Genomic DNA, 16,722 nt, shown 5'->3' with positions numbered 1-16,722 from the left:
TCACAGTGTTACTGTCGAAATAAAAGACGTGAACGATAATTCACCTTTCTTTGAAAAGGACAAGGTTCATTTTAAAATAAGTGAGTCTGCTGTGAATGGGGCTAAATTCATATTAGACAGTGCAGTTGATTATGATGTCGGCGTGAACGGTTTGCAGACGTATAGGCTCGAACCAAGTGACAATTTTGAAATCAAATTATATGAACAAACAGGCGGATCTAAAAATGTGGAAATGGTTTTAGTGAAACCTCTCGACAGAGAAAAGAGTGAGCACTTGTCTTTAGTGCTGACCGCGTTAGATGGAGGAGAGCCGCAGATGTCTGGAACAATGCAGATTCTAATAACTGTCTTAGATGCCAATGACAATGCTCCTGTTTTTACAAATCCCATTTATAAAGCGTCCATAAAGGAGAATGCGCCACTCGGAACAGTAGTGACGACAGTGACCGCTACAGACGCAGATCAGGGCTCTAATGGGAAAATTACTTACTCCGTGTCAAATATGCCAGATAATGCGCGCGGATTATTTGAAATAAATCCCGAGAATGGTGAAATTGTGCTAAAGGGGAGTGTTGATTATGAAAAGTTCAAAACATTTCAATTAAGTATTAGAGCAAGTGATGACGGAAGCCTAGTCGACTCATGCAAGGTGATAATTGACGTTATTGATGTAAATGATAACAAACCAGATATACAGGTGTTATCGAAAATAAATAGTATATCTGAGGATTCAAAGCCTGGGACAGTTGTGACCATGATCAACATTATTGACACAGATTCTGCTGAAAACGGGAATGTGCAGTGCTTTATCAACGATAATATTCCATTTGACTTAAAATTTAAGAACAACGATTTCTATAGTTTAGTGACAGATGGTAATTTAGACAGAGAGCAGGCGTCAGAATACAACATCACAGTTACGTGTTCAGATGAGGGCGTGCCCTCTCTCTCCAGCAGCGTCACTCTCACATTACACATCTCTGACGTGAATGACAACGCGCCTGTCTTTGACAGGAGCTCGTATGAGGCCTACATTGTAGAAAACAACAGCCCGGGCCTCTCTATATTCACAGTGAAAGCCACAGACGCTGACTGGAGCCAGAACGCGCGTGTCTCTTACATACTGGAGGACTCCTCTGTTAACGGAGTGCCAGTCTCCTCATATGTGTCCGTTAGTGCAGATAGTGGAGTCATCCATGCAGTGCGCTCCTTTGACTACGAGCAGATCAAGGATTTCCAGTTGTGCGTCAAAGCGCAGGACGGAGGCTCTCCTCCTCTCAGCAGCAACGTGACTGTGAAAATCCTGGTTCAGGACCAGAACGACAACGCCCCTCAGGTGCTGTACCCAGTCCAGACTGGGGGCTCTCTGGTGGCTGAGATGGTGCCTCGTTCAGCAGATGTGGGCTATCTGGTCACTAAAGTGGTGGCTGTGGATGTGGACTCTGGACAGAATGCCTGGCTCTCCTATAAACTGCAGAAAGCCGCAGACAGGGCGCTGTTTGAAGTGGGCTCACAGAATGGAGAAATAAGAACTATCCGCCAAGTGACTGATAAAGATGCAGTGAAACAGAGACTGACTGTTATAGTGGAGGACAACGGGCAGCCCTCTCGTTCAGCTACAGTCATTGTTAACGTGGCGGTGGCGGACAGCTTTCCTGAAGTACTGTCTGAGTTCACTGACTTTACGCACGACAAGGAGTACAATGACAACCTGACTTTTTACTTAGTGCTGGCTCTGGCTGTAGTCTCCTTTCTGTTCATCACGTGTGTAGTGGTCATTATATCAGTGAAAATCTACAGATGGAGACAGTCTCGCATCCTGTATCACTCCAATCTGCCAGTGATCCCATATTATCCTCCACGTTACTCAGACACTCTGGGCACAGGGACCCTCCCACATGTGTACAATTATGACACGTGCAGGACCACAGACTCCAGAAAGAGTGACTGTAAATTTGGCAGAGCTGGTAGTCAGAACGTGCTGATAATGGATCCCAGTTCAACAGGATCGATGCAGCGGATACAGAGTGAGAAGAGCATCTTGGACGAACCAGACTCTCCTCTAGAGGTTAGACATTTGCAGTGTTCTTTCAGTACCACGGAGAGCGACACGTCTTTCCGCATGAATGCTATATATTTTTCTGTTTCCTGTTATTCTGTCTTTCGTCTATCTTTTGTTCATTTTAACGTTTGTGCATTCACTACTTTATGTACTCAACTCTATTCACATGTGTATTTCGGATTATATAATTCATAACGTGTTTATGTTTAAAATATAGTAACAATTCATTATGGAGTTCAGAGTAGACGGACCTGCAATGATAACTTATGAACTCCAAGTGCCGCTGTTGCCCATGTTGTATTAAATTTGCTGTGAGTTGGTTGCACCTCCCATCTCATCTTTATTTGTGAGCGTGAAGCCGCACGCAGCACATATCCTCTGAAAACAAACGAACATTACGTGGTCTCTGAATATAATATGCGCTGGGAATACACGGTGTAACATCTGATTCTGCTTCTGTGGCGTCTGGAGATTATAATCAAAGTAACTCGTGGTTTTTGGAGAGATGCTGTTGGACGGAACAATGGGAGTGAAAATACTGACGTTTTTGTCTTTCTGCTTTTGGAGCTCGACGCTTGGACACATCAGCTACTCTGTTCCGGAGGAATTACCTAAAGGTTATGTTATTGGGAACATTGCAAAGGATTTGGAGGTTGACATAAAGAGGTTAAAATCGAGAAAGGCGCGAATTTTTACGCACGAAACGGGTGAATATGTGGAACTGAACAACGAAAAGGGAGTGCTGCTAATCAAAGACAGAATAGACCGAGAGGCGCTGTGTGGACAAGAGGAGATGTGCACGTTACAGTTTCAGATTATTCTAGAGAATCCTATGGAGATTCACAGTGTTACTGTCGATATAAAAGACGTGAATGATAATTCACCTTTCTTTGAAAAGGACAAGGTTCATTTCAAAATAAGTGAGTCTGCTGTGAATGGGGCTAAATTTATATTAAGCCGTGCAGTTGATTATGATGTCGGAGTGAACGGTTTGCAGACGTATAGGCTCGAACCAAGAGACAATTTTGAAATCAAATTATATGATCAAGCAGACGGATCTAAAAATGTTGAGATGGTTTTAGTGAAACCTCTCGACAGAGAAAAGAGTGAGCACTTGTCTTTAGTGCTGACCGCGTTAGATGGAGGAGAGCCGCAGATGTCTGGAACAATGCAGATTCTAATAACTGTCTTAGATGCCAATGACAATGCTCCTGTTTTTACAAATCCCATTTATAAAGCGTCCATAAAGGAGAATGCGCCACTCGGAACAGTAGTGACGACAGTGACCGCTACAGACGCAGATCAGGGCTCTAATGGGAAAATTACCTACTCCGTGTCAAATATGCCAGATAATGCGCGCGGATTATTTGAAATAAATCCAGAAAATGGTGAAATTGTGCTTAAAGGAGGTATTGATTATGAAAAGGCCAAAACATTTCAATTGAGTATCCAAGCAAGTGATGAAGGAGGCTTAGTGGATTCATGTGAGGTAATTGTGGACGTCACAGACGTGAATGACAACATGCCCACTATACACGTGTTGTCCAAAATAAATAGTTTAACAGAGAATGCGCAGCCTGGGACAGTTGTTACGATGATAAACATCCGCGATGTAGATTCTGCTGAAAATGGGAGGGTGCAGTGCTTTATCAATGATAATGTTCCATTTGAGTTAAAATTTACGAACAATGATTTCTATAGTTTAGTGTCAGATGGTAATTTAGACAGAGAGCAGGCGTCAGAATACAACATCACAGTCACGTGTTCAGATGAGGGCGTGCCCTCTCTCTCCAGCAGCGTCACTCTCACATTACACATCTCTGACGTGAATGACAACGCGCCTGTCTTTGACAGGAGCTCGTATGAGGCCTACATTGTAGAAAACAACAGCCCGGGCCTCTCTATATTCACAGTGAAAGCCACAGACGCTGACTGGAACCAGAACGCGCGTGTCTCTTACATACTGGAGGACTCCTCTGTTAACGGAGTGCCAGTCTCCTCATATGTGTCCGTTAATGCAGATAGTGGAGTCATCCATGCAGTGCGCTCCTTTGACTACGAGCAGATTAAAGATTTCCAGTTGTGCGTAAAAGCGCAGGACGGAGGATCTCCTCCTCTCAGCAGCAACGTGACTGTGAAAATCCTGGTTCAGGACCAGAACGACAACGCCCCTCAGGTGCTGTACCCAGTCCAGACTGGGGGCTCTCTGGTGGCTGAGATGGTGCCTCGTTCAGCAGATGTGGGCTATCTGGTCACTAAAGTGGTGGCTGTGGATGTGGACTCTGGACAGAATGCCTGGCTCTCCTATAAACTGCAGAAAGCCGCAGACAGGGCGCTGTTTGAAGTGGGCTCACAGAATGGAGAAATTAGAACTATCCGCCAAGTGACTGATAAAGATGCAGTGAAACAGAGACTGACTGTTATAGTGGAGGACAACGGGCAGCCCTCTCGTTCAGCTACAGTCATTGTTAACGTGGCGGTGGCGGACAGCTTTCCTGAAGTACTGTCTGAGTTCACTGACTTTACGCACGACAAGGAGTACAATGACAACCTGACTTTTTACTTAGTGCTGGCTCTGGCTGTAGTCTCCTTTCTGTTCATCACGTGTGTAGTCGTCATTATATCAGTGAAAATCTACAGATGGAGACAGTCTCGCATCCTGTATCACTCCAATCTGCCAGTGATCCCATATTATCCTCCACGTTACTCAGACACTCTGGGCACAGGGACCCTCCCACACGTGTACAATTACGACACGTGCAGGACCACAGACTCCAGAAAGAGTGACTGTAAGTTTGGCAGAGCTGGTAGTCAGAACGTGCTGATAATGGATCCCAGTTCAACAGGGACGATGCAGCGGATACAGAGCGAGAAGAGCATCCTGGACGAACCAGACTCTCCTCTCGAGGTCAGACATTTGTAATGTTATTTCAGTACCACGGAGAGCGCCACGTCTTTTCGCATGAATGCTACATATTTTTTTCTGTTATTCTCTCTTTCGTTTATCTTGCATTCATTTTAACGTGTGCGCATTCAATACTTTTTGCATTCAATGCTATTAACTTGTATGTTTAAGATTATACAAATCATAAAGTGTTCATTTTCATTAAAAGATAGTATCTATTTTATAAGTTAGGAGTTTGCCGTGGGTGAATTGCAGTGATATCTTATGAACTCCAAGTGCCGCTGTTGGCCATGTTCTATTAAATTTACGCAGAGCTTCTTGCACCTCCCATCTCATCTTTATTTGTGAGGGTGAAGCCGTGCGCACCACATATCCTCTGAAAACAACCGTACTTTTTCATGTTCTGCTAAATATACTTTGGGAATAAACCGTCTAACACTTAATTTTTCTAAGCGACTGGAGATTATAATCAAAGTAACTCGTGTTTTTTGGAGAGATGTTATTGGACGTAATAATGGGAGTGAAAATTCTGACGTTTTTGTCTTTCTGCTTTTGGAGCTCGACGCTTGGACACATCAGCTACTCTGTTCCGGAGGAATTACCTAAAGGTTTTGTTATTGGCAACATTGCAAAGGATTTGGAGGTGGATATAAAGACCCTGAAATTGAGGAGAGCGCGCATTTTCCACGAAACCGGTGAATATGTGGATCTCAACAACGAAAAGGGAGTGCTGCTTATCAAAGACAGAATAGACCGAGAGGCGCTGTGTGGACAAGAGGAGATGTGCACGTTACAGTTTCAGATTATTCTAGAGAATCCTATGGAGATTCATAGTGTTACTGTAGAAATAAAAGACGTAAACGATAATTCACCTTTTTTTGAAAAAGACAAGGTTCATTTTAAAATAAGTGAGTCTGCTGTGAATGGGGCTAAATTTATATTAGACCGTGCAGTTGATTATGATGTCGGCGTGAACGGTTTGCAGACGTATAGGCTTGAACCAAGAGACAATTTTGAAATCAAATTATATGATCAAACAGACGGATCTAAAAATGTGGAAATGGTTTTAGTGAAACCTCTCGACAGAGAAAAGAGTGAGCACTTGTCTTTAGTGCTGATCGCGTTAGATGGAGGAGAGCCGCAGATGTCCGGAACAATGCAGATTCTAATAACTGTCTTAGATGCCAATGACAATGCTCCTGTTTTTACAAATCCCATTTATAAAGCGTCCATAAAGGAGAATGCGCCACTCGGAACAGTAGTGACGACAGTGACCGCTACAGACGCAGATCAGGGCTCTAATGGGAAAATTACTTACTCCGTATTTGGTATGCCAGATAATGCGCGTGGATTATTTGAAATAAATCCAGAAAATGGTGAAATTGTGCTAACAGCAAATGTAGACTACGAGAAAGCTCAGCATTTTCAATTAAGTGTCCGAGCAAGTGATGAAGGAGGCCTGGTCGACTCGTGTAAGGTGAACATTGTCGTCACAGACGTGAATGACAACATCCCGACTATTCAAGTATTATCTAAGGCAAATAGTGTATCTGAAGATACAAAATCTGCGACAGTTGTGACGATGATAAACATCCGTGATGTAGATTATGCTGAAAACGGGAAGGTGCAGTGCCTTATCAATGATAATATCCCGTTTGAGTTGAAATTTACGAACAAAAATTTCTATAGTTTAGTGACAGATGGTAATTTAGACAGAGAGCAGGCGTCAGAATACAACATCACAGTTACGTGTTCAGATGAGGGCGTGCCCTCTCTCTCCAGCAGCGTCACTCTCACATTACACATCTCTGACGTGAATGACAACGCGCCTGTCTTTGACAGGAGCTCGTATGAGGCCTACATTGTAGAAAACAACAGCCCGGGCCTCTCTATATTCACAGTGAAAGCCACAGACGCTGACTGGAACCAGAACGCGCGTGTCTCTTACATACTGGAGGACTCCTCTGTTAATGGAGTGCCAGTCTCCTCATATGTGTCCGTTAGTGCAGATAGCGGAGTCATCCATGCAGTGCGCTCCTTTGACTACGAGCAGATCAAGGATTTCCAGTTGTGCGTCAAAGCGCAGGACGGAGGCTCTCCTCCTCTCAGCAGCAACGTGACTGTGAAAATCCTGGTTCAGGACCAGAACGACAACGCCCCTCAGGTGCTGTACCCAGTCCAGACTGGGGGCTCTCTGGTGGCTGAGATGGTGCCTCGTTCAGCAGATGTGGGCTATCTGGTCACTAAAGTGGTGGCTGTGGATGTGGACTCTGGACAGAATGCCTGGCTCTCCTATAAACTGCAGAAAGCCGCAGACAGGGCGCTGTTTGAAGTGGGCTCACAGAATGGAGAAATAAGAACTATCCGCCAAGTGACTGATAAAGATGCAGTAAAACAGAGACTGACTGTTATAGTGGAGGACAACGGGCAGCCCTCTCGTTCAGCTACAGTCATTGTTAACGTGGCGGTGGCGGACAGCTTTCCTGAAGTACTGTCTGAGTTCACTGACTTTACGCACGACAAGGAGTACAATGACAACCTGACTTTTTACTTAGTGCTGGCTCTGGCTGTAGTCTCCTTTCTGTTCATCACGTGTGTAGTGGTCATTATATCAGTGAAAATCTACAGATGGAGACAGTCTCGCATCCTGTATCACTCCAATCTGCCAGTGATCCCATATTATCCTCCACGTTACTCAGACACTCTGGGCACAGGGACCCTCCCACACGTGTACAATTACGACACGTGCAGGACCACAGACTCCAGAAAGAGTGACTGTAAGTTTGGCAGAGCTGGTAGTCAGAACGTGCTGATAATGGATCCCAGTTCAACAGGGACGATGCAGCGGATACAGAGTGAGAAGAGCATCCTGGACGAACCAGACTCTCCTCTCGAGGTTAGACATTTGTAATGTTATTTCAGTACCACGGAGAGCGCCACGTCTTTTCGCATGAATGCTACATATTTTGTTCTGTTATTCTCTCTTTCGTTTATCTTGCATTCATTTTAACGTGTGCGCATTCAATACTTTTTGCATTCAACGCTATTAACTTGTATGTTTAGGATTATACAAATCATAAAGTGTTCATTTTCATTAAAAGATAGTATCAATTTTATAAGTTAGGAGTTTGCCGTGGGTGAATTGCAGTGATATCTTATGAACTCCAAGTGCCGCTGTTGGCCATGTTCTATTAAATTTACGCAGAGCTTCTTGCACCTCCCATCTCATCTTTATTTGTGAGGGTGAAGCCGTGCGCACCACATATCCTCTGAAAACAACCGTACTTTCTCATCTTCTGCTAAATATACTTTGGGAATAAACCGTCTAACACTTAATTTTTCTAAGCGACTGGAGATTATAATCAAAGTAACTCGTGTTTTTTGGAGAGATGTTATTGGACGTAATAATGGGAGTGAAAATTCTGACGTTTTTGTCTTTCTGCTTTTGGAGCTCGACGCTTGGACACATCAGCTACTCTGTTCCGGAGGAATTACCAAAAGGTTTTGTTATTGGCAACATTGCAAAGGATTTGGAGTTGGATATAAAGACCCTGAAATTGAGGAGAGCGCGCATTTTCCACGAAACCGGTGAATATGTGGATCTCAACAACGAAAAGGGAGTGCTGCTTATCAAAGACAGAATAGACCGAGAGGCGCTGTGTGGACAAGAGGAGATGTGCACGTTACAGTTTCAGATTATTCTAGAGAATCCTATGGAGATTCACAGTGTTACTGTCGATATAAAAGACGCGAATGATAATTCACCTATTTTTGTAAGGGACAAGGTTCATTTTAAAATAAGTGAGTCTGCTGTGAATGGGGCTAAATTCATCTTAGACAGTGCAGTTGATTATGATGTCGGAGTGAACGGTTTGCAGACGTATAGGCTCGAACCAAGAGACAATTTTGAAATCAAATTATATAAACAAACAGGCGGATCTAAAAATGTAGAAATGGTTTTAGTGAAACCTCTCGACAGAGAAAAGAGTGAGCACTTGTCTTTAGTGCTGACCGCGTTAGATGGAGGAGAGCCGCAGATGTCTGGAACAATGCAGATTCTAATAACTGTCTTAGATGCCAATGACAATGCTCCTGTTTTTACAAATCCCATTTATAAAGCGTCCATAAAGGAGAATGCGCCACTCGGAACAGTAGTGACGACAGTGACCGCTACAGACGCAGATCAGGGCTCTAATGGGAAAATTACTTACTCCGTGTCAAGTATTCCAGATAACGCCCATGGATTATTTGAAATAAATCCAGAAAATGGTGAAATTGTGCTTACAGGAAATGTTGATTATGAAAAGACCAACACAGTTGAAATAAGTCTTAGAGCCAGTGATGAAGGAGGCCTGGTCGACTCGTGTAAGGTGAACATTGTCGTCACAGACGTGAATGACAACATCCCGACTATTCAAGTATTATCTAAGGCAAATAGTGTATCTGAAGATACAAAATCTGCGACAGTTGTGACGATGATAAACATCCGTGATGTAGATTCTGCTGAAAACGGGAAGGTGCAGTGCCTTATCAATGATAATATCCCGTTTGAGTTGAAATTTACGAACAAAAATTTCTATAGTTTAGTGACAGATGGTAATTTAGACAGAGAGCAGGCGTCAGAATACAACATCACAGTCACGTGTTCAGATGAGGGCGTGCCCTCTCTCTCCAGCAGCGTCACTCTCACATTACACATCTCTGACGTGAATGACAACGCGCCTGTCTTTGACAGGAGCTCGTATGAGGCCTACATTGTAGAAAACAACAGCCCGGGCCTCTCTATATTCACAGTGAAAGCCACAGACGCTGACTGGAACCAGAACGCGCGTGTCTCTTACATACTGGAGGACTCCTCTGTTAATGGAGTGCCAGTCTCCTCATATGTGTCCGTTAGTGCAGATAGTGGAGTCATCCATGCAGTGCGCTCCTTTGACTACGAGCAGATCAAGGATTTCCAGTTGTGCGTCAAAGCGCAGGACGGAGGCTCTCCTCCTCTCAGCAGCAACGTGACTGTGAAAATCCTGGTTCAGGACCAGAACGACAACGCCCCTCAGGTGCTGTACCCAGTCCAGACTGGGGGCTATCTAGTGGCTGAGATGGTGCCTCGTTCAGCAGATGTGGGCTATCTGGTCACTAAAGTGGTGGCTGTGGATGTGGACTCTGGACAGAATGCCTGGCTCTCCTATAAACTGCAGAAAGCCGCAGACAGGGCGCTGTTTGAAGTGGGCTCACAGAATGGAGAAATAAGAACTATCCGCCAAGTGACTGATAAAGACGCAGTGAAACAGAGACTGACTGTTATAGTGGAGGACAACGGGCAGCCCTCTCGTTCAGCTACAGTCATTGTTAACGTGGCGGTGGCGGACAGCTTTCCTGAAGTACTGTCTGAGTTCACTGACTTTACGCACGACAAGGAGTACAATGACAACCTGACTTTTTACTTAGTGCTGGCTCTGGCTGTAGTCTCCTTTCTGTTCATCACGTGTGTAGTGGTCATTATATCAGTGAAAATCTACAGATGGAGACAGTCTCGCATCCTGTATCACTCCAATCTGCCAGTGATCCCATATTATCCTCCACGTTACTCAGACACTCTGGGCACAGGGACCCTCCCACACGTGTACAATTACGACACGTGCAGGACCACAGACTCCAGAAAGAGTGACTGTAAGTTTGGCAGAGCTGGTAGTCAGAACGTGCTGATAATGGATCCCAGTTCAACAGGGACGATGCAGCGGATACAGAGTGAGAAGAGCATCCTGGATGAACCAGACTCTCCTCTAGAGGTTAGACATTTGTAGTGTTCTTTATGTTTCAGTACCACGGAGAGCGACAGTCCTTCGTGGATATCTCGGCCTGTTTTTTTCTCTTTCTCTCTTCCTCTCTTTTCAGGTGTCTTTGTCTTGTATTGTTTCAGCAGATACTCATGTATACTCTGTGATGTTCAGCATTGCTCACTGATTTCAAAAGACGGACATCTTTTGGTCAAATTAATTCGTGTACCAATCTTTATTAAAACACTTTGCCAGTGTTAATAATTCTTTTTTTTTTTTTTTTTTTTTGTTTTTTAGAGTAGTTGAATTGCAGTGATTCCTTTCAAGCTCCGTGTGCCGCTGTTGCCCATGTTCTAAAACCTTGCGCAGTTTGCACCTCCCATCTCATCTTTATCTGTGAGCGTGAAGCTGAACGCAGCGCATATCCTCTGAAAACAAACGAACATTTCCGTGGGCTTTAAAGATAATATGCGCTGAGAATACACGGTGTAACAGTTGAGTCTGTTTCTGTGGCGACTGGAAATTGTAATCAAAGGAGCTCGTGCCTGTTTAGGACGGAACAATGGGAGTGAAAATACTGACGTTTTTGTCTTTCTGCTTTTGGAGCTCGACGCTTGGACACATCAGTTACTCTGTTCCGGAGGAATTACCAAAAGGTTATGTTATTGGGAACATTGCAAAGGATTTGGGGTTGGATACAAAAAGGCTAAAATTAAGAAAGGCTCGCATTTTTACGCACGAAACCGGTGAATATGTGGAAATGAACAACGAAAAGGGAGTGCTGCTTATCAAAGACAGAATAGACCGAGAGGCGCTGTGTGGACAAGAGGAGCTGTGCACGTTACAGTTTCAGATTATTCTAGAGAATCCCATGGAGATTCACAGTGTTACTGTCGATATAAAAGACGTGAATGATAATTCACCTTTCTTTGAAAAGGACAAGGTTCATTTCAAAATAAGTGAGTCTGCTGTGAATGGGGCTAAATTCATATTAGACCGTGCAGTTGATTATGATGTCGGAGTGAACGGTTTGCAGACGTATAGGCTCGAACCAAGTGACAATTTCATCATAAAACTCTATGATCAAGCAGACGGATCTAAAAATGTTGAGATGGTTTTAGTGAAACCTCTCGACAGAGAAAAGAGTGAGCACTTGTCTTTAGTGCTGACCGCGTTAGATGGAGGAGAGCCGCAGATGTCTGGAACAATGCAGATTCTAATAACTGTCTTAGATGTCAATGACAATGCTCCTGTTTTTACAAATCCCATTTATAAAGCGTCCATAAAGGAGAATGCGCCACTCGGAACAGTAGTGACGACAGTGACCGCTACAGACGCAGATCAGGGCTCTAATGGGAAAATTACTTACTCCGTGTCAAATATGCCAGATAATGCGCGTGGTTTGTTTGAAATAAATCCAGAAAATGGTGAAATTGTGGTTAAGGGGAATGTTGACTTTGAAAAGGTCCAAACATTTCAAATTAATATCCGAGCCAGTGATGAAGGAGGCTTAGTCGACTCCTGCAAAGTGATAGTTGACGTCACAGATGTTAATGACAACATGCCCACTATACACGTGTTGTCTCAAATAAATAGTTTAACAGAGAATGCGCAGCCTGGGACAGTTGTTACGATGATAAACATCCGCGATGTAGATTCTGCTGAAAACGGGAAGGTGCAGTGCTTTATCAATGATAATGTTCCATTTGAGTTAAAATTTACCGACAGTGATTTCTATAGTTTAGTGACAGATGGTAATTTAGACAGAGAACAGGCGTCAGAATACAACATCACAGTCACGTGTTTAGATGAGGGCGTGCCCTCTCTCTCCAGCAGCGTCACTCTCACATTACACATCTCTGACGTGAATGACAACGCGCCTGTCTTTGATAGGAGCTCGTATGAGGCCTACATTGTAGAAAACAACAGCCCGGGCCTCTCTATATTCACTGTGAAAGCCACAGACGCTGACTGGAACCAGAACGCGCGTGTCTCTTTCATACTGGAGGACTCCTCTGTTAACGGAGTGCCAGTCTCCTCATATGTGTCTGTTAGTGTAGATAGTGGAGTCATCCATGCAGTGCGCTCATTTGACTACGAGCAGATCAAGGATTTCCAGTTGTGCGTCAAAGCGCAGGACGGAGGCTCTCCTCCTCTCAGCAGCAACGTGACTGTGAAAATCCTGGTTCAGGACCAGAACGACAACGCCCCTCAGGTGCTGTACCCAGTCCAGACTGGGGGCTCTCTGGTGGCTGAGATGGTGCCTCGTTCAGCAGATGTGGGCTATCTGGTCACTAAAGTGGTGGCTGTGGATGTGGACTCTGGACAGAATGCCTGGCTCTCCTATAAACTACAGAAAGCCGCAGACAGGGCGCTGTTTGAAGTGGGCTCACAGAATGGAGAAATAAGAACTATCCGCCAAGTGACTGATAAAGATGCAGTGAAACAGAGACTGACTGTTATAGTGGAGGACAACGGGCAGCCCTCTCGTTCAGCTACAGTCATTGTTAACGTGGCGGTGGCGGACAGCTTTCCTGAAGTACTGTCTGAGTTCACTGATTTTACGCACGACAAGGAGTACAATGACAACCTGACTTTTTACTTAGTGCTGGCTCTGGCTGTAGTCTCCTTTCTGTTCATCACGTGTGTAGTGGTCATTATATCAGTGAAAATCTACAGATGGAGACAGTCTCGCATCCTGTATCACTCCAATTTGCCAGTGATCCCATATTATCCTCCACGTTACTCAGACACTCTGGGCACAGGGACCCTCCCACACGTGTACAATTACGACACGTGCAGGACCACAGACTCCAGAAAGAGTGACTGTAAGTTTGGCAGAGCTGGTAGTCAGAACGTGCTGATAATGGATCCCAGTTCAACAGGGACGATGCAGCGGATACAGAGTGAGAAGAGCATCCTGGACGAACCAGACTCTCCTCTAGAGGTTAGACATTTGCAGTGCACTTTTTAGCACCATGGAAATCAACACTTGGGTCATTACTTATTGTTTTTATAAGGCGAAGTGTCTCTCCTTACATCTGTTTTTTTTTTTATTATTACACATTTCCTCACATCTTTAATATTATGGCATTTTACATAGTGTCAGGTCTAGTGTTAATTAATTATTAATTTTAAAGATAAACGGATGTATTGGCTTCTATCAGGTAACTGTTGTATCATGTGTTCCTGTCTGCAATTTCGTGACCGTCCTCTAAGAGCCGCTGTTGGTTAGTTATAGGCTCATGTTTTCTTTTCATTATCGTGCCGTCCTTCTCCGTGAATTACACTTTTTCAACTCTCTTTAGCCTCGTCTTATCGACACTGCAGACTTGTTTTCAATTCGTGTGATCTTTCTGCTTGGATGTGACAAAATCCATCATTTTTTGTCTTTAAATCGAGGTTTGGTCATGGGATTAATGCCTCTCTGGAGTATTTTTGTTTGCGCTTTTGTCGCAGGGGTGGTGCGTGGACATGTCCGCTATTCTATACCCGAGGAGATGGCGACTGGTTCCGTGGTTGGCAATATTGTACAGGACTTGGATTTGGATGTGAACAGACTAAAATCCGGGCGCGCTCGGATATTTACTGAGGATGGTAGTGAGTACATTGGTTTGAATTCCGAAAAGGGGACTCTAGTCGTGGCTAAAAGGATGGACAGAGAAGAATTGTGCGAGCAATTTTCGCCATGCTCTTTGTATTTCCAGATTATTTTAGATAATCCAATGGAGCTGCATCGAATTGACGTAGAGATCACTGATATAAACGACAACGCCCCGCATTTCTCAAAAACTGAATATAGCTTTGAGATCGTTGAATCTACCTTGCTTGGAGCTCGTTATTCGCTCGAAAGTGCCAAAGATCCAGATGTAGCAAAGAATACAATTCAAACATACAAATTAGACCCTACAGACAATTTTAAATTGAACGTAGTTTCTCGTTCTGATGGATCTAAATATATTGAAATGGTTCTTCACACAGCCCTTGACAGAGAAAAACAGGAGAGACATAAATTAACATTGATTGCGTCTGATGGTGGCATCCCCCAGAAATCTGGCTCTGTAAAAATTAATGTTGTTGTTTTAGATGCTAACGACAATGCACCAGTATTTACCCAGTCTGTGTACAGGGTTTCAGTGGCCGAAAATACAAGGAGCGGCACAATTATCTCACGAGTCAGTGCGACAGACAGTGATAAAGGGCCAAACGGAGAAGTGGTCTACGGGTTTTCTCAGCATACCGATGGCGCATCCCTTTTTAATATCAACTCTCATACGGGTGAAATAACTGTGGTTGGTATATTAGATTATGAAAAATCTAAGCATTGTGAAATCGACGTTGAAGCAAAAGACAAAGGGGGACTTATGGATACATGTAAAGTGTTGATAGAAATAACAGACATTAATGACAATGCCCCTGTCATTAGCATCATTTCTCTTTCAAACCCTATACCTGAGGACTCAGCTCCTGAAACAGTTGTTGCAATGCTCAACATCAAAGATTTGGATACTGACAAAAATGGCCAAATCAAATGTTTTATTGATCCAGACTTGCCATTTAAAATCAAAAAGTCTTCTGCTAATTTCTACACTTTGGTTACAGACAATGACTTAGACCGTGAAACAGAGCCTGAATATAGCATAACAATAACAGCCATAGATGAGGGCTTACCTCCTTACTCTACAAACAAAACAATACATTTGAGATTATCTGATGTTAATGACCATGTCCCAGTGTTTCAAGAGCAGTCTTTGACCGCATTTATCCCTGAAAACAATTCACCTGGTTTCTCATTCATTTCGGTCAGAGCCACTGATCTAGACTCAGGAAATAATGCACATATCTCCTACTTCCTGGATGATAGTCTGGTCAATGGACAGACAGCATCGTCTTATTTCTCAGTGAATCCAGAGACTGGAGCTATATCGGCTGTGCGCTCCTTTGACTATGAACAAACTAAAGACTTCATGATTTCTGTCAAAGCACAGGACGGAGGCTCTCCTCCTCTCAGCAGCAATGTGACTGTGAAAATCCTGGTTCAGGACCAGAACGACAACGCCCCTCAGGTGCTGTACCCAGTCCAGACTGGGGGCTCTCTGGTGGCTGAGATGGTGCCTCGTTCAGCAGATGTGGGCTATCTGGTCACTAAAGTGGTGGCTGTGGATGTGGACTCTGGACAGAATGCCTGGCTCTCCTATAAACTGCAGAAAGCCGCAGACAGGGCGCTGTTTGAAGTGGGTTTACAGAATGGAGAAATAAGAACTATCCGCCAAGTGACTGATAAAGATGCAGTGAAACAGAGACTGACTGTTATAGTGGAGGACAACGGGCAGCCCTCTCGTTCAGCTACAGTCATTGTTAACGTGGCGGTGGCGGACAGCTTTCCTGAAGTACTGTCTGAGTTCACTGACTTTACGCACGACAAGGAGTACAATGACAACCTGACTTTTTACTTAGTGCTGGCTCTGGCTGTAGTCTCCTTTCTGTTCATCACGTGTGTAGTGGTCATTATATCAGTGAAAATCTACAGATGGAGACATGAGCGTCTCTTCTATAAATCCAGTGGGAATCTTCCTGTGATCCCATACTATCCACCTCTTTATGCAGACGCAGGTGGGACTGGTACCTTAAAGCAGGGCTCAAGTTATGAGGTGTATGGAACTACTGACTCTCGAATGAGTGATGTGAAGTCTCCAAGATCCTACAGTCAAAACAGCCTAACTTTTGACCGTAGTGCTGCCAGTACAATGCCAAGGCTAAAGTCGGAGATGGAGAGTCCATTTGCGGAGGTGAGATCTGTTATCTGTTATCTTACTATGTCTGTCTCATGTCAGATTTCAATTCAGTTGTCATGATGTCGTTATTATGGGAGTTTGAGAGTCATTTTCGGCTGGCTGGTGTGTAGTTCTGAAAATCCCCTGATGAAGCTTTAATTATATTTTGTATAATATGAAACAAGAGCACTAGCTGTTTTATTC

General features: G+C 44.0%; 2 protein-coding genes across 17 annotated transcripts in view; both read left to right on the top strand.

The window, feature by feature from the left end:
- Positions 1-16,722, top strand: part of LOC117377461 (protocadherin gamma-C5-like) — a 157,628-nt gene that overhangs the window by 96,693 nt on the left and 44,213 nt on the right. For 2 of the 16 annotated variants that reach the window (XM_055224819.1, XM_055224813.1), the window contains exon 1: positions 8,375-10,756. The exons of 9 other annotated variants lie outside the window; for them this stretch is intronic. In XM_055224819.1, coding sequence (XP_055080794.1) covers positions 8,375-10,756 — 2,382 coding nt within the window. Of the gene's footprint in view, positions 1-5,481; positions 7,864-8,374; positions 10,757-11,297; positions 13,692-14,148; positions 16,534-16,722 lie in introns of those variants that run through there. 5 more of the 16 variants (XM_055224820.1, XM_055224814.1, XM_055224812.1 and 2 more) reach the window with 4 other exon arrangements.
- Positions 2,548-4,985, top strand: LOC129456587 (protocadherin gamma-A11-like). Its single transcript, XM_055224827.1, has one exon. It carries the CDS (start codon positions 2,568-2,570, stop codon positions 4,983-4,985), a length of 2,418 nt encoding a protein of 805 aa, XP_055080802.1. The 5' UTR covers positions 2,548-2,567.

The sequence above is a fragment of the Periophthalmus magnuspinnatus genome, chromosome 10, assembly GCF_009829125.3.
Source record: "Periophthalmus magnuspinnatus isolate fPerMag1 chromosome 10, fPerMag1.2.pri, whole genome shotgun sequence".
Lineage (NCBI taxonomy): Eukaryota > Metazoa > Chordata > Actinopteri > Gobiiformes > Gobiidae > Periophthalmus > Periophthalmus magnuspinnatus.
This window is presented reverse-complemented; position numbering and strand designations above follow the sequence as displayed.